Source organism: Colobus angolensis, unplaced genomic scaffold, assembly GCF_000951035.1.
Source record: "Colobus angolensis palliatus isolate OR3802 unplaced genomic scaffold, Cang.pa_1.0 Scaffold83, whole genome shotgun sequence".
NCBI lineage: Eukaryota > Metazoa > Chordata > Mammalia > Primates > Cercopithecidae > Colobus > Colobus angolensis.
The window spans coordinates 3,820,078-3,842,525 of NW_012122154.1; the positions used below are offsets into that span (position 1 = coordinate 3,820,078).

The window sequence follows — 22,448 nt, forward strand, 5'->3', positions numbered from 1 at the left end:
GATTCTCCTGCCTCAGCCTCCGGAGTAGCTGGGATTACAGGCATGTGCCACCACGCCCGGCTAATTTTGAATTTTTAGTAGAGACCAGGTTTCCCCATGTTGGTCAGGCTGGTCTCAAACTCCCAACCTCAAGTGATCCGTCCACCTCGGCCTCCCAAAGTGCTGGGATTACAGGCGTGAGCCACCGCCCCCAACCTTACCTAGGAATTTTCTAAAGGGGAGAATCCCTACTTTGTCAGGATTTCAACCTCTTTAATCCTAAGTGTCCTCATCTTTAAATGAGGATTCTCAAAAAAAGACTCATCCCAGAGCCACAGTAAGGACAAAATGAAAGTAAAAAAAAAAAAAAATGTATTGTAAAAGAACTAATCTGTAAGATGCAAAGTAGTATTAGCACTGGATTTCCGGTCAGCTCCTGGAGGGCTAAGGGTTGTTTTATTCATTTCAGCTCCTCAGTCAGTATCAGTTGGGTGGTCAACTCCAGGGGACACTATTCATGTTATATTTAACTGGAACAATTGCCATTCACAGAAAATGCATTGTGAATGCTGCTCCCCAGAGCACCATTCTTAGATAACGCAATGTGAATGGTGCCTCCTGGAGATTTTGCCTTGCTTAGCAAGGTGCTAGAGCTAAGGACTCAGAAATGTTTGTTAAGTGACTGAATGGAATCCCATGCTACTTCTTACTCATTCCAACCCCCACGACAAAAAAGGAAAAGTTGACAAGGGGTGAGGAGAGTGGGGGAGGAGAAAGGTTGATCCTTAGCTACAAGGCTTCTCTGAGATTGGGTGTGGGTCGCTGCTGGTGGGAGTGCAGGGGAGGTGAGGGGGGAGAGGACACTAAAGCAAGCGTCCTGTTCCCAGGGTTCTCCTAATTTTCCTAGAAATATTACATCTCTCTGATCTCAGTGTAGAACCATACTGATGATTTTACAGCCCTGGATTTGTCAAGTTCTTACGTTCATGTATGCTGTTCATTCATTAAACAGACGAACAAACAAACGCACTTAGCGCCTACCATGAGCCAAATTCTGTGCTAGCACTGGAGGTAGAGTGGTGAACAGGATAGCAAAGGTTCTACCCCGCGTCGGGAAGCAATCACTCTCGGGAGGTGGTACTTCAATTGCGACTAGAAGAAAAAAGAGGAGTGAGCGATTCAGACCAGGCCAGGTAGTCAGGAAGCTTGAGGGACATAACCTTCTAAAGCGGGTCTGGAGCAAGGGAGTGAGGGAGACTAGTGGACAGGGGCCAAATCACGCACGGCTTGTGGAGACTGTATTTTATCCAAGGTAATTGGGAGCCAGTAAATAATTTTAAGAAAAAAAGTGATATGGGCAAATTTTAATTTTTCAAAATGGAGCGCAGGTTGGAAGGGGCAAAAGTAGAGGCAGGGAGAGCCGTTAAGAGGCTACTGCAGCTGTCTTGGAGACACATGATGTCTTTAACCAGGGTGGTGCCAGAAGAGATGGAGAGCAGTGGATAGTTACAGGTACGTTTAGGAAGTAAAACCCGACAGGGCTGGTGATAGTAAACTGCCCTACCTCAAAAAAGATCCTGGAAAAGAAAACACTTTAGTTTGCTCATTAACCCATCAGGCGTCCCCCTTCCCTTAACCCTTAACCCTGTCGCCTCGATATACAGACACAGTAGGGGGACGAGGGGCGGGGCAGGCGCCCACAAAAATCCGGGAACTTTAATTTAAACTGGGTGGACGTCACCGGAGAGTACAATAAAGAACATAGGAACTTCCGGTTACTCCGGAAGTGGAAGCTTCACATACTCCTAAGCTCCTCCCCCGGCAGCGAGCCAGGGAGAAAGGATGGCCGGTCGGGCGGCGCGGTTGGTCTTGCTAGCTGGGGCCGCGGCGCTGGCGAGCGGCTCCCAGGGCGACCGTGAGCCGGTGTACCGCGATTGCGTACTGCAGTGCGAAGAGCAGAACTGCTCTGGGGGCGCTCTGAATCACTTCCGCTCCCGCCAGCCAATCTACATGAGTCTAGCAGGTAAGCCCCACCCCCACGGTAAGCCCCACCCATTTCTCTTGCTCCCGCCCCCTGCGCCCTCGATACGCCTCTGCAATCCCTGAACCTTAGTTTCCACATGAGGTCTCTTATGAATGTGAGTGAAGAAGCCCCTAAGGTGATGAGAGCCTTACCAGCCTCTCTTACTTTCTCAGAAGCTTTCATTTACTTATTTATTCAATCAAAAGGGTATTTATCAAATACATTCGGGCTACAATGTCTAGGAATGGCACAGAAATCAGACCAGGGTCCCACACATTGGGACTCACATTCCCCACGGGGACATGAGCCTTCTCAAGTGCAAGGCAGAGAATGATTTGAGCCCCTGAAAGACTCTTAAATTAAGAAGTGTTTGGGATAGGAAGGTGTTGGTTCTGGCTTTGAAGAGTTGGGGGCAGGGATCATCTTGGAATGTTTTGTGTGAAGGAGGGACTTTGGACTGGTACATTCAATTTGGACCATAGTGGGCAAAGAACCAACGTATTGAGCACTCACTGTGTGACAGATGTCACAATATGTCCGGTAATTTTTATCACACCTTTTGAGATAGTTTCTCTAATCCCAGTTGTACAGATGGGGATTAGAGAGATTAAATGCCCTGCCCAAGGTCACACAGCCAGTATGTGGTAAAGTGGAGTTTCCAGTTCTGGCCTGTTTGACCACAAGCTTGTCCTCTTTACTATTGTGCCACTTTGCATTCCAGACAGAGGGAACAGAGAGAATGGATGCCCTGGGCAGATGTGGGCACATCCAGGAGCTTTATTTACTCAGGGAGCAGGGTACATGAACAGGAGTAGTGACCAATATGGTTGAAAAGGCAATTTGGAGCCTCAAAAGTCAGGTTGAAGAATTTGAGCTTCATTTTCATAGGAAGGGGGTAAGATAGCAAGAACTCTTTCCAGGAGAGTAAGAGCAAATCCTATATTCAGCTCGGCCGGGCGTGGTGGCTCACTGCTGTAATCCCAGCACTTTGGGAGGCCGAGACGGGCGGATCATGAGGTCAGGAGATCGAGACCATACTGGCTAACATGGTGAAACTCCATCTCTACTAAAAAATACAAAAAAACTAGCCAGGCGTGGTGGCGGGTGCCTGTAGTCCCAGCTACTCAGGAGGCTGAGGCAGGAGAATGGCATAAACCCAGGAGGTGGAGCTTGCAGTGAGCCGAGATCCGGCCACTGCACTCCAGCCTGGGCAGCAGAGCGAGACTCCGTCTCAAAAAAAAAAAAAAAAGACAAATATCTCTAATTGCTCACTAGAATATGCGTATGTATATACACCTTCCCCTATGTGTACGTCTCCCCATCTCTCATTCATTCAAATGGGAAGCTAGAATTTTGAGATTTCTCCTGGTTCTCTCCAACCTACAGGCCCTCTTGGCCTGTATTTGAGCTTGGACCCGTTCATGCTCTCTTTCCTCTCTGTGCTGGGGAGTTCACCAGGCCGCATTTGTCTGTTTCAGGCTGGACCTGTCGGGACGACTGTAAGTATGAGTGTATGTGGATCACTGTTCGGCTCTACCTCCAGGAAGGTCACAAAGTGCCTCAGTTCCATGGCAAGGTGAGCTGGAGGGTCAGGGTAGGCATATGGTAGTAGTGTGGTAGGAGTAAGATACCCCCTGGTTGGAGCACACTGTCCAAGCAGTCTGAGGCGTGGGGTGATGGGTGTGTGTTTGAGGCGGGTACCTGTTCTCCCCAAAATCTGCTGGTTTCCATAGAATTGGATAGGACCCATGTGTCCTGCCTCTGGATTTGGAGTAGCAATATCTGGAAGGCTTTGGAGTCTCCCCAGAGAGTGGTGCTGGGCCTCAGAGTGGTTGAGATGCCCACCTTACTGCAGGGACAAATTCCCTTACCTACTGTGGCATGTTTCCTGTTGCTTCTTCAGTAGGAGTCTGGATTCATAGTAATACGCTTCAGCTTGTCCAGCGAGGCACAGTTTGCTGGTACCTTTCTTTCTTTCTTTCTTTTTCTATTTTTTGTTTTAGATGGAGTCTCCCTCTGTTGCCCAGGCTGGAGTGCAGTGGTATGATCTTGGCTCACTGCAACCTCCGCCTCCCAGGTTCAAGCAATTCTCCTGCCTCAGCCTCCCGAGTAACTGGGACTACAGGCGCGTGTGCCACCACGCCCGGCTAATTTTTTGTATTTTTTTTCAGTAGAGACGGGGTTTCACCGTGTTAGCCAGGATGGTCTCAATCTCCTGACCTTGTGATCCTCCCGCCTCGGCTTCCCAAAGTGCTGGGATTACAGGTGTGAGCCACTGCGCCCAGCCTGCTGGTATCTTTCAATCCAGTATTATCTCATTCTGGCCTGTTGAGGTTGGCAGGAAGTATTCGCCCCGTTCTTCACAGAGCAAGCTGAGCCTCAGTGGCAGAGCAGGGGTTGGGACCTGTGTCTTCTAGATGGCGACTCTGTGCGGTTTCCACCAGGCCATACTGAGTCACCTACCCTGAGCCATCTGGTCTTCCCAGAGATCAGGGCTTACAGTGCTGTGCCTGCTGGCCGGGATGGGGGTATAACCCTTAACCAGGCGCTGGAGGGGGGCTCATTGGTCTGAAGAGGTACTGAACCTGAGGCTTTGGTCAAACTCCAGAGCTGAGGACCCAGCTGAGGACCTGTTGCTGCAGCATGTTAAGGATAGGTGGACTGGGCCAGTTGAGGGTTGCCTGCCCCTCAGACCCCCTTCATCTGCTCCTTTTTCAGTGGCCCTTCTCCCGGTTCCTGTTCTTTCAAGAGCCGGCATCTGCTGTGGCCTCTTTTCTCAATGGCCTAGCCAGCCTGGTGATGCTCTGCCGCTACCGCACCTTCGTGCCAGCCTCCTCCCCCATGTACCACACCTGTGTGGCCTTCGCCTGGGTAGGTAACCTAGCAGGACTCCTACTGTCTCCCCTTATCTAGGAAGGAGGAGCTCTATATCCCTATTAACACCCGACAGGGCTTCTACTTACCAGCTTCCCCTCTGTTTTCCAGGGCTAAAGTTGCAACTACAGGGTAGTAAGGCCTGGGGAGAAAACAGGGAGGGTGCTAAATCGGGCCTTACCTTTCCAGCAGAGCCCTAGGTCAGGCTGTTTGGGAAGGAGAGAGGAAAGAAGGGCATTTTTCTTGTCCCGAAGAAGGAAGCCACTAAAAGACCCAGTAGGACAGTTTACAAACACAGAAGGGAGATGGGGGGCTAGAGAGGATGCTGGGACCACAGGTCTTTCCAAGGGCCCCTCTGGAGGACTTGGAGCAATCTCAATTCCACCCCAGGCCTGATGAGGAGTCACAGCCATGGTCTTTGTCTAGAGCTCAGCCTAGTCTTTGTTTTTTTTTTTTTTGTTTTTTTGGTTTTTTTTGAGATGGAGTCTCGCTATGTCACCCAGGCTGGAGTGCAAATGGTGCAGTCTTGGCTCACTGCAACCTCCACCTCCTGGGTTCAAGCAGTTCTCCTGCCTTAGCCTCCCAAGTAGTTGGGATTACAGGTGCGTGCCACCACGCCTGGCTAATTTTGTATTTTTAGTAGAGATAGGGTTTCTCCATGTTGGTCAGGCTGGTCTTGAACTCCTGACCTCAGGTAATCCACCCGCCTCAGCCTCCCAAAGTGCAGGAATTACAGGCATGAGTCACTGCACCCGGCGAGCTCAGCTTAGGCTTAGACCATCCCTGGAGAAGCCCAGGTATGGTTACATCTGCAGGTGCAGAAAGGACTGTCAGCTTGACAGTATGGCTGGTCTGAAGAGCTGTATTCAGGGCCTGATATAGTGTGATAATCACAGACTGGGGTGCAGATATGAACCATGAAAGCCTTGGGAAGGGCGTGAGAATAAAAGGTTGCAATGGATGTCTATACATCAGAGCTACCCCTATAAGCCTTAAGGAAAAAATTTCCACTCACTCACCTTCCTGCTGTCACGAAAGCCATTCACTCAGGTGTTGAGCACCTACTATATGCCAGGCACTTTACTGGGTGCTGGAGATCCAGAAGTCTGCCCTCTGGTGCTCATCATACAATTGAATGTAAGAGTACACCTATGAGGCCGGGCGCGGTGGCTCAAGCCTGTAATCCCAGCACTTTGGGAGGCCGAGACGGGCGGATCACGAGGTCAGGAGATAGAGACCATCCTGGCTAACACGGTGAAACCCCATCTCTACTAAAAACTACAAAAAACTAGCCGGGCGACGTGGCGGCGCCTGTAGTCCCAGCTACCCGGGAGGCTGAGGCAGGAGAATGGCATAAACCCGGGAGGCGGAGCTTGCAGTGAGCTGAGATCCGGCCACAGCACTCCAGCCTGGGTGACAGAGCGAGACTCCGTCTCAAAAAAAAAAAAAAAAAAAAAGAGTACACCTATGAGAAAGTGCGGTCGGAGAGAGGTGCTTCAGGGGTGCGTGTAATGGCAGACCGAGACCAGCATGGGGCTGTCAGGGAAGGCTTCCCTGGGGAAGGGGCATTAAAGGTAAGGTGGGAAGGATGCATGAATGTTAACTAGGTAAATTTGAGAAGAATAGTGGAAGACTTCTAAAGAGAAGTCTTAGAAAGTGCCCAGGTGGGAGAGAGTGAGGGTTGTTCCAGGCAGCCTGACATGCAGGAAATCAGAGAGTAGGTGTGAGCTGGGCGGACTGATGGGTGGTGGATGGGGCCAGCCACGGAGAGCCTCACATTGGAGATCTTGACTCTCAAAGCATCAGGAAGCACAGAGGGATTTTATTTTATTTTATTTTATTTTATTTGAGACAAAAGTCCTACTCTGTTTCCCCTGCCAGAGCTTGGTTCACTGCAACCTCCGCCTCCCAGTTCAAACAGTTCTCCTGACTCAGCCTCCTGAGCAGCTGGGACTACAGGCATGTGCCACCATGCCTGGCTAATTTTTGTATTTTTAGTAGAGAGGGGGTTTCACTATGTTGGTCAGGCTGGTCTTGAATTCCTGACCTCGTGATCTACCCTCCCCGCCCTCCCAAAGTGCTGGGATTACAGGCATGAGCCACCACGCTCAGCCTACGGAGGGATTTTAAATGAGGGTTGCGGAGAAAAGTGGTTTCATGAATAGATTTGTCCTTTGGAAAGCTCATTCTGGCTACTGTGTAGAGAACAGATTGGAGGGGGCGGGAGTGGATGCAATAGACCAGTTGGTAGTTTTAGCACAGGGTCCAGTAGCTAGACTAGAGAGGTGGCATGGGTCTTGGGCATTGGAGAGAAGTAAACTTGAGCTGTGTTTTAGAGATGACATTAAAACTCTTTAAAAATTTATTTTATTTCCTTAACAAATACGTACATAGCTCATACTGTATGCCAGGCATTTAATAAGTGTTAACCTTGTTCATCCATAATAAGTGGCAAAAGACAAATTATAGCAAACTTACTTATAGATCCAATTGGCTTTAATTTATGATTCATGAATTGGGGCAGCCTCCATTCTACAAAATAGAATGCAAGTTTCCACTGGGCAATAGCAGAACAGTGGGTTTTGTAAGGTGGGAACCAGGAATCAGAACCACAGAAAGAAACCTGATTAGTTAACATCAGGTTTTTTTTATAAGGGTTAAAGCAGAGGAGACTTCCTTACTTGGGTAGACTGGACTCTCCTGTTTTCAGGAAAAGTGGGCTGTTTTGGAACCTATCAGTTCCCTTAAAGTTTCAGTTTGAAGGTCAAGTGCAGTGACTCATGCCTGTAATCCCAGCACTCTGGGGGACCGAGGAGGGCGGATCACCTGAGGTCGGGAGTTCGAGATCAGCCTGACCAACGTGGAGAAACCCCGTCTCTACTAAAAATACAAAATTAGCTGGGCGTGGTGTTGCATGCCTGTAATCCCAGATACTTGGGAGGCTGAGGAAGGAAAATCACTTGAACCTGGGAGGCAGAGGTTGCAGTGAGCCAAGATCACGCCATTGCACTCCAGCCTGTGCAACAAGAGTGAAACTCCATCTCAAAAAAAAAAAAAAAAAAGTTTCAGTTTGATTATGTGGCATTTAACATGAGTGACTTGATTTTGGTCTGCTCCCTTGGGTGTACTGTGGGGGCTCAATCCGGAACAATGGCCTCCCGTAATTTTTATTTAACACAGCTTATAGGTATTATTATTTTCATCCCCAGTTTATGGATGAGGAAACCAAGGACTGAAAAGGTTAAGTCCAGCCACAGGTCACCAAGCCAGGGTTTGAATCCAGGCATCTAGCTCCAGAGTCCACACTTTCAACATCTTGGCTATGCTGACAAACTTCAAGAGTGGATTAGATGAGGGAAGAAGAATAAGGGATGACCCCTTGTGTTTCTGCTTATAAGACAATGATTGAGGCCGGGCGCGGTGGCTCCCACCTGCGGTTCCAGTACTTTGGGAGGCTGAGGTGGGTGGATTGCTTGAGCTCACAAGTTCCAAACCAGCCTGGACAACATGGCGCAACCCTGTCTCTACCAAAAATACAAAAAAAAAAAAAAGCCAGGCCTGGTGGCACATGCCTGTGGTCCCAGCTGGTAGGAGGCTGAGGTGGGAGGATTGCTTGAGCCCAGGAGGTCGAGGCTGCAGTGAGCTGTGATCCTGTCACGGTACTCTTGTCGCTCCAGCCTGGGTGACAAAGGGAGACCTGTCTTTAAAAAAACAAAAAAGACCGTGATAGAAGCTGTGGGTGTGGATGAGATCACCCCAGGAGAACTTAGTGAAAAGAGAAGGGATCTAGGGCAAAGCCCTGGGGAACCCCAAAACGTAACGGCTGGCTAGAAGAAGATGAGCCAGACACAGAGACAGAAGGAGTAGCCGGAGGGGCAGGTGGAGAACTGGGAGATAGTGTGCTTGGATTGTGCCTTCCGGGACAAGCACAGGAAGGAGAGAGGCTTCTGCTGTCCTGAATTTTGCACATGAGAACTGAAGGAGACCCCGGAATCTGGAGATACAGAGGACTCTAGGACCTTAGGAAAGCTGATAGCTGGGGTGTGCTGCGAAGTCCAGGCCGAGCCTTAGACTTGGGAGGTGGGCGTGGGAAGGTCAGGAAAGGAGGTTGTTAAACCTCAGGGAAACATTGACCTTCCTTAATACTTTATATTCTATTAATAATAATTGTGATAAATTAAGGAACACGAGCCATGTGACAGGCTTGTCTGAAGCACTTTACATACAGTTCCTTATTTCATCCTCATGGTACCCTTATGAGCTCTGAGGTAGGCTCAGAGGGGAAAAAAAACTTGCCCCAAATGAACAACTAACAAGTTAGCAAGGAGTGAAGACAGGGTTGGCGTCCAGGGCTGTCTGGCTCCAGGGCCTGAGAACTTAGCTCTTCTTCTGGGCCACTCCATGTCCTGTGATGAGTGTTCATTGAGCATTTGCTGGGGGTGGAGACAGGGTTTAGCACTTGTGGGGGCTGAACCTCCTGCCCCAGGGAGCTAAGCATAGTGGGAGGTGCAGGTCTGGGCAGCCTGGGCAGCAGACAGCAGCGGAGTCAAGGGGTGCTCCGGTAGAGAGCCCTGGGAGTCGTGAGGTGGGGAGACCACGTCCTCTAACTGAAGAAGTCTGCCAGGCCAGGGAAGCCGGGGGAGGAGGAGAGGTTTAATCTGGGACTTGCAGGCCTGGCAAGGCTTAGACGCATACATGTGTGAGGACAGGGGATTGAATTCCAGCATTCCAGGAAACCTTGGCCCCATTGTAGCTGTGTGAATGGGGGTAGAAGAAGAGTAGATGGAGTAGAGAGGCCCCTGAGTGCCAGGCTGAGGGCTAGGGGCTCTGATATAGGCAGGGCCTGGCATCGGCACAGACTGTCACAGTCTGGGTGAGATAAAGCCACCACTTCCTGTGTAGGCCTCTTGGAGTGAAGCAAATTTAGTCCTGGCTAAGAAAGCAGGAAGGGCAGGGAAACTGAGGAGGTTACACCTGTCTCCTCTCCTTTGGGGTTCTTCCACGGACACTGCTTGTCTGGACCCACAGCATGTACCCCCCCCTTGTCCCCACCTCAACTAGAGAGCATGGGACAGCCCTGCCTGAACTCTGAAGAAGCCTAGAGCCTCCTCAGATAGCCCACAGGCCTGAGGGTACCTCAGAGGGTCCCACCCCTTGTCTTCATAGCATGTGCCAGAGGCCAGGGGTCACTTCACAGCTCTAGTCTTGTCCCTGATTCTCGGATCTTTCACCTCAATGGTATGTGTAGCTCAGCTTCCTTCTTGAAGAGGGGGGTCACACTTCCCTAGGGTAGCCTGCAGTCCAATGTGACTAGGGATGCTAGAGAAAAAGCTGGAGATGGCCGGGCATGGTGGCTCATGTCTGTAATCCCAGCACTTTGGGAGGCCGAGGCAGGTGGATCATATGAGGTCAGGAGTTAAGACCAGCCTGGCCAACATGGTGATACCCCGTCTCTACTAAAAATACAAAAATTAGCCAGGCGTGGTGGTGGGTGCCTGTAATCCCAGCTACTCGGGAGGCTGAGACATGAGAATTGCTTAAACCCGGGAGGCGGAGGTTAGAGTGAGCCAAGGTCGTGCCACTGCACTTCCGCCTGGGCAACTGGGCGAGACTCCATCTCAAAAAAAAAAAAAAAACGAGCAAAAAAAGCAGGAGATGTTGGATGTTGGGGTGGTAGAAGGCAGATAGTGGGGCCTGTGTATCCTAGGGTACACAGGAATATGGGGTTCTGGGACATGGGACCCCATCATGTTCTCACTAGGCCTTCGAGGGGCAAAGCCTCAGAACCCACACTCCTGTGGATAGCCTCGTTTGGTTTTCCCAGTTGCTCTTGTTTCCAGTTGCCCTGTGAGTTTCTGCAGGAGGGAGGGATCCTGAGCTATATGAGGGTGTGGCAGTGGACTTTGACCTGGGCCTTCTGGGGCCCCTGATTTCTGTTTGGGTGAGGGTAGGAAGGCAAGGTCCCTCACCCGCTCCGGGCTAAGTCTTGGGGGAAGGGTACCTCAGCTTTGCCCCTGGGAAATGAGGAGACCCTGCCCCCCATCAGGGCTCTGGATAACATTGGCACAAGAAAGCAGCCTTTGCCTTGCCATTTAGGCCTGGGCTTGGGCGGGGGGCAGCCTGGCAGGGGGTGGGGAGCCCACCAAAGCTCCACATACCATGTGTCTTTGACTTTACGGAGCAGAGGCCCCTGCCATGTGCCAATGCTGGAACGCCAAACCAATTCCCCAGGCCTTCATCCAGTCAGGAAAGGTCCTCGGGTAGAGAGAGAAGAGGGTGAAGTGGTGGGAAGCTCAAACCGTCTCTGTAGAGTGCTTTGTGTAGGTGGGGACCGATTCTTCTCTTCCTCTGTTAAGAAGAGGTAGGTTGCGGCTGTAGGAGAATGATGATTAGACTTCAGGAAGGACTTCCCATGGTCAGACAAGAGCTAGTGGAACAGGCAATGGTGGGAAATCAAGGGATCCTTTGGGATGGTGGAAAAAGCCCCCCTTCTCCATCTTCATCCACCTCTGTCTCTTCTCTCAGGAGTGAGCTGGGGCTGGCCTGCCCTGCCTGAGGCAGGGGTGAGACATTGTGGCTTCTGGAGCAGCCCAGGATGGCAGCAGGCGTCATATCTAACATTCTGCCTCCCCCACTTCTGAGACACCAAGCTATTTTAAGCCCCACTTGTCCCCACCGCCATGGTGTCAATGACAGCCCCGAGCACTGGGGCTTAGCGCCGGGTCGAATTCCTGACAGATCTGGCTCACTTGGCATCCAACCAGTTTCACGGCTGTGATATTTTTGTCTCGATTTTCTTATTTCCAACAGACTGAAACAGCCTCTTGCTCTCCCTCCACCCAGCCTCCGATCCCACCCCCAGTGGCACCCTGCCCCTGGCCACCCCTTCTCCTCAGTGTTTACGCAAAACTCTGGGTGCCTGCCGGGCAGCCTGTCGCCCTCCTGGTCAGTTCCCCTGCCTGCCCCCCTTCACTCGAGCGTGGCGAGGAGTCCGAGAGTAGCCGTGCCTTGGCATCTTGGAGCTCTCCTTCCTTCCAGAGCCCAGCTATCCCTTTTGCTTGATCTTGGTGACAAACTCTGAGTGAGGAGAAATGGATCTGTTCGGTTCACATTAATGGGATCACGGCTCCAGAGGAAGGAGGAGAGGCTTTTCCTATAGCTGAGGTGTCTCCGTTCCGGAATGGAGAGACCCTGGGGCCCCATAGTTTGACCTCGAACCTTGTGACCCTTGAGGAAAGGGAAGTTGAGGGGCAGGTGAAGGGGCGTGGTGAGAGTCAGTCTACTGGACCTGAAGAAGGAAACTGACATTGTTGGGCACCTACTACGGACCAGACAACAAAACCAGCAGCCATTCAGAGGAGTTCCTTGGTGCCAGGCATTCTGCAGACCTCGTGCTCACGGCCTCCTGTGCGGTGGGCATCATTACAAACCTGTTTTGTAGGTGAGGAAGTGGAGGCTCACACATACTGGGTTATGTGTCCGAGATCACACAGCTGCTTAGTGGCTGAGGCAGGACTTGAATGCAGACTCTGTCTCATTGTGGAGACTGGACACTCTTCCCCCAGCCTGGAGCTGTGGAGGTGGGCCTAGGCAGCTGGGAGACCACCCCTTCTATGCCTAAACATCCTTGGCCTGCAGGGAGAGTGGGAGGCAGACATCCTCTTGGGCCTCAGTTCTGTGGGAAGCTGACGGGGTTCCGTGCTCCTCAGGCAAGTGGAGAGAACACTCGTGTTTCATCCTGTCCTGGGCTCTGTGCTGTATGCTGTGTTTGTATTGCTCATTAAACCCTTATCAACTATGATTATTCCCATTTTGCAGATGAGAAAACTGAGGCACAGCAAGGCTAAATAACTTGCCCAAGGACACACAGGAAATGCAGAGCCAGGAACTGAACCCTGGCTGTCTGGCTCTAGGGCCTGCATTCTTAATGACACTACCTCCCAAATCTGAGGAAAGGGTGAGAAGAGGAGCACCCCCAGAGTGGGATGCTCCCCAGGGGGGAGGGGCTTTTCAGGGGTGCAGAGGCCAGGCTTCAGGTGGGTCTCTGTGAGTGGAAGGCACCCAGGGAGGCGGTTGGAGAGGGGATCCAGCAGCCCCACCCATCCTGTGGCCCTACGCACATGTTTGCCCGCACACACACCCCCTGCTTTCGGTGTTCTGAGCCACTTAGCTCAGTCCTGCAGTCCTCTTGTCACCTCCCCCTTCCTGCTGTGGGTGACAAGGAGGCCTGGCTGGCTGCCAGTCCCTGCTGCCCTCCCCTTCTCCCTCCCACACCGGCTCCAGGGCCACTCTCCTCCCTAAGGATGTCCCTGTTCCTGGCCTGCCAGGGAGACCTGGTCCATGTGATTGCCTGGCCCCGTCTCCAGCCCAAGCCTGCTCCTCTCCCCATGCTGACCCTAAACTTTTCACACTGTGGGAGCAGTGTCCGAGAAGCCACCAGGTTCAGTCCCGTTTTGCAGCCTCCCATGCCTGTCTCTGGGGAGTGGACTGCAGCAGGGGAGAGCCTCAAGTCTGGTGGAAGGGACAGAGTGGCCATCCTCAAAGGAGGAAGCAGCGTGCCCTAGACCACACTGCCTAACGCCAGGCTGGGAAGGAACTGAAGTTTCACTTGAGCCATGATTTGTCCCAGGGAAAGCTTGGGCTGAGAAGGGCAGGGCCCTGTGCCCAGGTCAAGAGGAGCAGAAGCAGCAAGGCTCAGCCCAGAGCCCAGGCCAGACAGGTGCACCAGGCGGCCCTGCGCCTTCCAGAGCTGGGCACCCCGGGAACTTCACTGGCTGTACAGCAGTTCTGCCCCACCTGCAGCCCTTCTCCTTCCATTCTCTCCTGAGCTCCCCAGACCTGCATTTGGAATGCATCTTACTGTCTGACCCGCCTGCTGCCATGCCCAAGAGCGTGGCTTCTTGTCCTCTCCCTCTGTCCTCTCCCTCTGTCCCCTGCCTGGCCAGTTTTCCTGGTACATTGAAGCCAACTGAGCAGTTCCTGGCCTTTCCTCATCTCCGCCAGGGCTGTCCCACCCTAGCGCATCCCTCCCCACCTCCAGGCCATTCCCGGCCTGGCCGGCTGTTCCTTTGGTTGTCACGGTTTCCCAGCCCTTCCCCTCAGCCCACCCAGCTTTCAGCAGTTTGGGCCTTTGCTGTGGACAGTGCCAGCACCAACGCCCACAAGCTCTCAGGCTCATTCGCTAGATAACCTGTGTGCTTTCTCCACGCAGCGAATTTCCAGGAAGAAGGCCTCAAACATTCCCCTGGGCCCTGGCCCACCGCAGCCCCTCCAGTCCTGCCCTCTGCTCCTCCCAGGCTCCGGAGCAGCCACTGGTCTGGCGGGTTGGGCAGGCCCAGCCAGGAGGAAGCTGGGCTTGGTTCACCCTGCTCCTGGGAGCCTGGGCCCCAGTGGGATCTGCTTGATCTCCCTCCCCTGCTGCTCAGAACACACCCCAAGCTGGCTCCAACCCCTCCACCCCACCCACCTCATTCCCGCCCCCAGAGGCTGAGGTCACTGGCTCCCCGGGCCCAGGTGGGGCTGTCAACACCTGCCGGTTGGAGGAGGAGGCAAGGCCCCTGGGGGCTGTTGTCTTAGCAACTGAGTAACTAGGGAGCTTGGCTCTGCCAGAACTGGTTCCCAGGCCAGGCCGGAACCTGTGGAGGCTGCAGCCCCCTGTGGCCTTGGGGGTTTGGGGTGGCAGGAAGTCCACCCCAGGGACCCTGGCTGGGTAGGGGTAGAGGGACATAGGTTTGTTCAGAGGGCTCCAGAGGCAGGAAAAGCACATTTCTTGTCCCGCAGAGCTCCTTCCCAAAGGTGAAATGGATGTGAGCCTATGGGGGTCCCTGCCTTGGGGTCAGGGTAGGGGGCCACATGCTCACCAGCCCCTCCCTCCTCAGGTGTCTCTCAATGCATGGTTCTGGTCCACGGTCTTCCACACCAGGGACACAGACCTCACAGAGGTGAGCACTCCTCCAGCTCCCCCCTCCTGCACAGGGTGGTCCCAGGGGAGCCCAGAAGTGGGCAGAGGGGCTCTAGAGGGTCATGCCAACTCCCTCTCAGGAGCACTGGGAGAGTACAGGGTGGGCATCCTAAACCTGTTGGTGCTCTTGATCCTCGTTGAGCCTCATCAGGTGGGGATGAGTATTCACTCTTCTTGCCTGATGAGGCAGCTGAGCCTCCCAGAGGTGGACCGCATGCTTTGGGGCACCCGACTAGTGAAGGGTTGCGCAGGACTTGACCCCATGGCTGTCACACTCCACACTGTGCTCTGAATTCTGTGCAGGGTTGTCATGTCCTGGAGCCTCAGCATGAACCCTCCACCAGCATCCCTAAAGCCTTGTTCCTGAGCACATTTTTCAAAAATTGTACGGTGATGTGAACACAAGGCTCAGTCGGAGAGAGACAATGTTAGGCAGACCCAGGACCCCGCCCTCCATGCCCCATCCCTGAGGGTCCTCTTGGAGTGAAACAGTGATAGGCAGGCGCAGGACCCCCGGCCTCCCTGCCATCCTCCCTGCCCCATCCCCACGGGTCCTCTCTGTGAAGCCTCATGCTGGTCTCTTACCACCTTTCCCTGTCCTCAGAAAATGGACTACTTCTGTGCCTCCACTGTCATCCTACACTCAATCTATCTGTGCTGTGTCAGGTAAGCCTGCTGGGGTGGCTGCAGGGGCAAAATCGAGCCCTGGGGGCAGAAAGGGGTCACCCAGCCCTCCCCTGGGGGTGCTGCCCCAAGGGCCTTCTTCACTAGTCTCCCAACACCTACCCACCCCCCCACTTCTGCTGTCCTGGGTGAGGAGTCTGGGGTAGCACTGGGGGCCCTGGCTCCTGACAAGGAACTGTAGCACTTGGCCCCAGGCTTCTGGGAGGGTTGGAGGCCTGCCCAGCTGGCCTGTTTGGTGGGGAGAGGGGTAGTGGCTTCAGGGGCCATGTACCGATGTTGGGGGGAGGAGATGCTTCAGGGGATGCTGCTCTGGGGATGGGCCACCCGCCCTCTGAGCAACCCTGGACGGTGGGGCAGGACTGTGGGGCTGCAGCACCCAGCTGTGGTCAGTGCCTTCCGAGCTCTCCTGCTGCTAATGCTGACCGTGCACATCTCCTACCTGAGCCTCATCCGCTTCGACTATGGCTACAACCTGGTGGCCAACATGGCTATTGGTGAGGCCCTGGGGGGCTTGGGCCATCTGCAGAAGTGCTAGCTTGGGGTGCGAGTGGGAGGTTGGTGCCATTCCTGGAGAAGGAGATTCTAGAGAGACCCTTGGGGTAGAGGAATGGAGAAGAATTTGAGGTGGGAGAGAGAGGGGGCTGGGAGGAGAGTCCGAGGATGATCCTGGGGTCAGAGAGCATGTTGGGTGCGGCCTTGGTGAGAAGGGGCCGAAGGAATGAGTCTCTCCTGCCCCCACTGGCACCCAGGCCTGGTCAACGTGGTGTGGTGGCTGGCCTGGTGCCTGTGGAACCAGCAGCGGCTGCCTCACGTGCGCAAGTGCATGGTGGTGGTCTTGCTGCTGCAGGGGCTGTCCCTGCTCGAGCTGCTTGACTTCCCGCCGCTCTTCTGGGTCTTGGACGCCCACGCCATCTGGCACATCAGCACCATCCCTGTCCACGTCCTCTTTTTCAGGTGAGTGCTGCCCCCTGCCTGGTGCTCACCTTCTTTGGACCCTTCCTTGCCCATTCCTTAGGGGAGACTGGAGGCTCTGTGTGCCCATCCTCCCCCTCCCACCTTGCCTGCACGCACCCCACCCTTGTCCCCATGTGAGCTCTCAGAGCTGTGTGCCTCAATGGGCTGCTCCTTCGGCCCACAGCTTTCTGGAGGATGACAGCCTGTACCTGCTGAAGGAATCAGAGGCCAAGTTCAAGCTGGACTGAAGACGTTGGGAGAGAGTCTGCCCCAGTGGGGATCCTGCCCCCGCCCTGCTGGCCTCCCTTCTCCCCTCAGCCCTTGAGATGATTCATTTTCTCCTTTCAACTTCTTGAAATTGGACGTGAAGGATGTGGGCCCAGAATCATGTGGCCAGCCCACCCCCTGCTGGCCCTCACCAGCCTTGGAGCCTCTTCTAGGAAAGGCCTCCCAGCATCTGGGACTAGAGAATGGGCAGCCCCTCTGCCTCCTGGAGCTGAACTGGGGTGGAACTGAGTGTGTTCTTAGCTCTACCGGGAGGACAGCTGCCTGTTTCCTCCCCACCAGCCTCCTCCCCACGTCCCCTGCTGCTTGCTGGGTCCCGAAGCTGTCTATCTACCTGGGAGACCGGGGACCACAGCCTTAGGGGGATACAGGGAGTCGCCTTCTGTTACCAACCCTCACCCTCCTCCGGGACACCACTAGGTGGTGCTGGATGCTTGTTCTTTGGCCAGCCAAGGTTCAAGGCCCTTCTCCCCATGGGATCTTGAGGGACCAAGCTACTGGGATTGGGTTTGGGAAGGGGTTTCACCCTGATCATTGCCCTAGCCAGGTTCCCAGGAGGCCTCACCACACTCCCTTTCTGGGCCAGGGCAAGGATCTCGTGCTGCTGTCTGGTTGAGAGCCTGCCACCGTGTATTGGGAGTGTGGGCCAGGCTGAGTGCATAGGTGGCGGGGCGGTGAGCATGGGCCTGGGTGTGTGTGAGCTGAGGCCTAGGTGCGCAGTGTGGAGAGGGGTGTTGTGGGGGAAGAGGTGTGGTTTCAAAGTGTGTGTGTGCAGGGGGTGGGTTAGCGTGGGTTAGGGGAACATGCGTGTGAGCGTGCTGGGGGGCGTGAGATGCATGGCTGCCGGTGAATGTGTCCACAGTTGAGAGGTTGGAGCAGGATGAGGGAATCCTGTCACCATCAATAATCACTTGTGGAGCGCCAGCTCTGCCCAAGGCCCCACCCGGGCGGACAGCCGGGACCTCTCCATGGCCAGGCTGCCTGTGTGCGTGTTCCCTGTCTGGTGCCCCTTTGCTGGCCCCCTGCAAACCTCACAGGGCCCCCACACAACAGTACCCTCCAGAAGCAGCCCCTTGGGAACAGAGGAAGGAAAATGGGGATGTCCGGGGCTCTTTCCAGCCTCCTTTTCTCCTTGCCTTGGCATGGCTGGCCTTCCCCTCCAAAACACCCCTTCCCCTGCCGCCAGCCCCTTTGCCATAGCCTGACTTTGTGGAGGGGGAAGGGGCGATTTGAGGGAGAAGGGGAGAAAGCTTATGGCTGGGTCTGGTTTTTTCCTCCCTGAGGGGTTGAAGCAGACTGGATTTTTGCTCTGCCCCTGACCCCTTGTCCCTCTTTGAGGGAGGGGAGCTATGCTAGGACTCCAGCCTCAGGGACTCGGGTGGCCTGTGTTAGCTTCTTTTGATACTGAGAACTGTTTTAAGGTGGGAGGGTGGCAAGGGATGTGCTTAATAAATCAATTCTCAGCTCACCTGCCCTTGTTCAGCTCATTTGTGTGAATAGGGTGGGCTGGAGGGCAGGAGAAGACAGTTGTGGCGGCAGGGGCACCCAGAGCTGGCTGGAGGCAGTAAACAGGTGGGGTCTCTGGGAATGTGGGCGTGGGGAATGGCAGGGCCCAGAGGCAGAGCTGGGCAGAGCTCAAGTCCAGTTGTGAGAGGGAACCAGAGCCAGTTCTTTCCCTTTCTCTTCCCTGGGCCATTGTGCTTCAATCATAACACCCCCACTTCCCCACCACCTTGCAGATTCTACTTCCATCTCTTCATGATCCCCACTCTTCCCCATTCTGGTCTGAACCAGGCTGCACTGTTTGTGACTTCACCTCTCTGAGCTTCACCTGGAAACAGACTAGCAGAGCCTGCTGCTGAATGCAGGAATGAATGATGCGATGGATAGAATGGCATATCACAAGTGCCTGGTGCACTGCAGGTGCCCAGTGAGCTTCCCCTGACCTTGGCCTTTCTTAGTTTGGGAAGAATGAGTGGTACAGAATGCTAGCCTCAAGGAAACTTCTGGAAAAAAAGAAAGCCTAGGGTGAATGTCTCCCCTACCCCGACACTCAAATCTCTGGGCCCTTGCTGCTTCCCAAGAGAGCCACAGACAGCACTGACCGCAGAGGCAGGGTATTATTTCTTTATTAGGTGCCACGTCAAAGAACAGGGAATCCAGGTGGGTAGGGGCCACAGGGCACCAGGTACGGTGGCCCCTCACAGTCCAACCTTCTGAGCCCAGGCGAAGAAGATGCCCTTGACATCATCTACGCCTGTCTGAAGGTGGGCAGGCATGATGTAGGTACGGAGGTCCCGGACCTCGTAGCCACTACGCACCAGGGCCTCCCTCACCTCCTCCTCAGACACTGGCACCACCATCAGCCTGGCCTCCCCAGCCAGGTACCACGACTCCTCCAGGGCCCCGATGAGGAGGAGGTGCCCCCCAGGCCTCAGCAGCGTGGTGATGTGGTCCAGGGCCCGCTGGAAGCTGGCAAGATCTGGGCTCACAGCCTCCAAGCAGAAGGCAGAGACCAGGGTGTCGGCAGGCAGGGGCGCTGGGCTCCCAGTACCCAGGGGCTGGGGCTGGTGCACGTCGATGGGCAGGACCCGCTTCACCCTGGCTCGCAGCTGGCGTTCCTTCTCCTGCCAGGATTCCCTGTGCAAGGGGCACAAGGCAGGGCTCAAGGCTGTTCTACACTCAGGCCTCTGTTGCCCCCACCAGCCACTCTATGGGAAGTCCCCTCCCCAGCCCTCGCCCCCCAGTCCTTACCCCTTGCCCTCAATGAGGCAGGCATACTGGCTGTACATGCTCCAGTTGAAGGCCCCCGGCTCCTCCCGCAGCCAGCGCCCCAGCTCCTGGCGGTTGACCTCCAGGAAATCTGTCATGGTAATGTCTTCAAAGTGGCTGCAGGCGCTGAGCAGCTGGTACACGGTGGGGCCTGAACCAATGTCGATGAGGGTGCGTCCGGACACTTCACCTGGGCAGGGCAGAGGAAAAGGGTCCTGGTGCCAGGCGGGCCCAGGCAGCCCCTGCCTCCTCACCGCTCCCTCCCCTGCATTTCCCTGCTTCTCTCTAGTTCTTCCTTCTCCTCTGCAAGTGTGTCTCCATCTGGAAAAAGCATTGGCCCCAGAGTTAGACTGAACCCAGCTCCAACATGGACTGACTTCCCTTGGGAAGGGAATTTCACAGCTCTGAGACTCAGGTTTCACATCTAGAAAACTATACCTACTGGCCGGGCGCAGTGGCTCACACCTGTAATCCCAGCACGTTGGCAGGCCCAGGCAGGTGGATCATGAGGTCAGGAGTTCGAGACCAGCCTGACCAACATGGTGAACCCCCCGTCTACTAAAAAAATACAAAATTAGCTGGGTGTGGTGGTGCATGCCTGTAATTCTAGCTACTTGGGAGGCTGAGCCAGGAGAACTGCTTGAACCTGGTAGGTAGAGGTTGCAGGGAGCCGAGATCCGGCCACTGCACTCCAGTCTGGGTGACAAGAGCAAAACTCCGTCTCAAAAATAAAAATAAAAATAGGCCGGGCGCAGTGGCTCACGTCTGTAATCCCAGCACTTTTGGAGGCCAAGGCAGGTGGATCACCTGAGATTGGGAGTTCGAGACTGGCCTGACCAACATGGAGAAACCCCGTCTCTACTAAAAATGCAAATAAATTAGCCAGGCATAGGGACACATGCCTGTAATCCCAGCTACTCGGGAGGCTGAGGCAAGAGAATCGCTTGAACCCGCAAGGTGGAGGTTGCAGTGAGCCGAGATCGCGCCATTGCCCTCCAGCCTGGGCAATAAGAGCAAAACTCCGTCTCGAAATAAATAAATAAATAAATAAATAATATAAAGAAAGAAAACTATACCTACCAGCCAGGCTCAGGGAGGAAATCCTGGCGGTTTCTCGCCCCGTCCCACATCTACCTCCATTTCCTCCTCTGCATCTCCACCTCAGTCTGTCCTGCATCCCCCACCTTAGCTCTCAATTCTGAGCAGTTTCCGCTCCCTCTCTCCACCTCTCTCACCTCTGCCCCTCTCCTTAAGGGATGTTGCTCCTTTTTCTCTTCTGTTTGCACTTCTCAGCTATCTCTTTCTTGGTCCCCATCTGTCAGGCGCCTGGTCTGTCTCCCATTCCTTCTATCTCCCCGCGCCTGCTTTCACTCCCCGACGACCTCTTGTGCCTCGTGTCTCAGTTTCCCCCGCTCACCGGTGGCGAAGGTCTGCGCCAAGCAGCGCAGCTTCCATGGCCCGACGCCGTCCGGATTGCACAAGTCCCCGCGAGGGGGCGCGTAGTTGTTGCGGAGGTAGGCTCGCGGCTCGAAGCGCTGGTAGGCCGAGGCCACCGCCGCCCGACCCGGGGCCGAGTCAGGGGCTGCGCCCGCAGCGGGAATCCGATCTGCGCCGCTCATGCTGCCGCCGCTGTCCGCCCGGTGCCCCGCTCGCCTCGCGGCCCCTTTTTGTACCGCCCGATCCCCTCCCGGACCAGTCCGCTGTGGGGGCGGCAGCTGAGCGCCGAGCCGCCCGGGGCCACGTGCGCCGCATCCTCCCCACCCCATCCATCCATCTCTCTTAGTGTCCGGGCTGCAGACGCACCGGAGGTGAGGGGCGCGGCGGCTGCAGCGGCAATCGGCCCCCGCACACCCCTCTCCGCCCTTGCTCCCGCAGCCCTCACCCTCCGCCTCGCCTGCCCCCCTCCGAGTCCCACCTCTGCGCCCCCCTCCACCCTCAGTTCCTCACCCTCACAAGCTTTAGACTCCCTCACCCCCGCCGGCCCGCCCCTCTCGTCCCTCTTCTCCAGCTCCCCCGCAGCCATTCACCTCTTTTGACCGGCAGCCCGGCCCTTCTCTTTCCTGATTCGAGGGGGAGACTGGGGAATTAGGCCCTTTCCCCAGTTTCCCCCTCGCAGCGCCCTCCTCGACGAGGCCCCAGACCCCGCCAGGCTTCCCTCCCTCCCGGACACCCGTCCCAGCACCCACCCTTCCCTTAGAACTGCCACCCAACTCCCCTTCCCTGCCCCTCCTCCAGGCCTCTTTTGTCCTTTCCTATGCCACCGGGCCCTCCAGCTCTCCCCCGCCCTACCCCGCCCCAGAAAGGACAGTCCGTTCCGGCCTCCGCCGTGGTCGCTCCGGGAGCCCTAGAGCAGGGCGCGGCACTGCCCGTCCGATGGCAGGCGCGATAGGGGAGGTGAGCTGTGCTAATGTACTTAGCGGGCGGAACAGCCGGGCCTCCCCTGCGGGCCCTGCGGGTTCCCAGCCGCTTATCTGGGGGGCTGCCGAGGACGGAAAGTTCGAGTTCGGGTTGTTCCCGCCACGTCGGGGGCACTGGACCCAGGTGAGGGCGGAGGGCTCGGGCGGGGGAGAGGCAGGACGCATTCGCCGAGGGCCGCCAGGGCCACCAGGGGGCGCAGTCCGGGCCTTGGGGCCCAGCCGATTTGGGGTCCTGCGGATGCAGGGGCTCTGACCCCTCTCCTCTCGCAGCCCACACTCCAGCTTTGCTCCAAAGCAGCGGCCAGGCCAGGCCTGCAGGTTCTGCTCAGCGCCCCAGGTCCTGGCTGTCAAAATGCCAGGTAGTCCCCACCTGTCTCCCGGATGGGAAGCCAATTCTGCCTGTGGCTTCTCCGTGGTCTCCCTGAAGACCCCTTCCTTCCCCTATGGATGAGTCCGGAGCCCTTCTGCCCTGGGTAGGCCACCAGCCCAGCTCCTGCCA

The 22,448-nt window shown here is 55.3% G+C and overlaps 2 protein-coding genes, 1 long non-coding RNA gene and 1 pseudogene across 10 annotated transcripts in view; 2 read left to right on the forward strand and 2 right to left on the reverse strand.

Annotated features, from left to right (window-relative positions):
- LOC105503121 overlaps positions 1-1,922 on the reverse strand; it is a 16,165-nt gene extending 14,243 nt beyond the window's left edge. Inside the window, exons 1-2 of the long non-coding RNA XR_001000436.1 lie at positions 1,544-1,922; positions 1,021-1,131 (exon numbers count right to left, since the gene is read on the reverse strand). This is a non-coding gene — a long non-coding RNA (uncharacterized LOC105503121). The remainder of the gene's footprint in view (positions 1-1,020; positions 1,132-1,543) is intronic.
- On the forward strand, positions 1,764-17,059 carry PGAP3 (post-GPI attachment to proteins 3). 7 transcript variants are annotated; one of them, XM_011929892.1, is made up of 8 exons: positions 1,767-2,002; positions 3,481-3,578; positions 4,721-4,873; positions 14,755-14,817; positions 15,442-15,503; positions 15,879-16,015; positions 16,271-16,475; positions 16,660-17,059. In XM_011929892.1, exons 1-8 carry the CDS (start codon positions 1,822-1,824, stop codon positions 16,721-16,723), a joined length of 963 nt encoding a protein of 320 aa, XP_011785282.1. In that variant the 5' UTR covers positions 1,767-1,821; the 3' UTR covers positions 16,724-17,059. The 7 variants fall into 7 exon arrangements, 6 of the variants coding, with proteins under 6 accessions (XP_011785286.1, XP_011785282.1, XP_011785283.1 ...); XM_011929893.1 differs by lacking the exon at positions 14,755-14,817 and having other exon boundaries at positions 1,779-2,002; XM_011929894.1 differs by lacking the exon at positions 4,721-4,873 and having other exon boundaries at positions 1,814-2,002.
- LOC105503165 lies at positions 16,816-18,045 on the forward strand (annotated as a pseudogene). The gene has a single exon (XR_001000440.1). The product of XR_001000440.1 is annotated as an uncharacterized LOC105503165 (transcript).
- An 826-nt stretch (positions 18,046-18,871) lies between these two features.
- Positions 18,872-21,465, reverse strand: PNMT (phenylethanolamine N-methyltransferase). The gene is made up of 3 exons (XM_011929898.1): positions 20,950-21,465; positions 19,515-19,722; positions 18,872-19,400 (listed from the first exon to the last, which is right to left on the reverse strand). Exons 1-3 carry the CDS (start codon positions 21,296-21,298, stop codon positions 18,962-18,964), a joined length of 996 nt encoding a protein of 331 aa, XP_011785288.1. The 5' UTR covers positions 21,299-21,465; the 3' UTR covers positions 18,872-18,961.
- Positions 21,466-22,448: the final 983 nt, after the last annotated feature.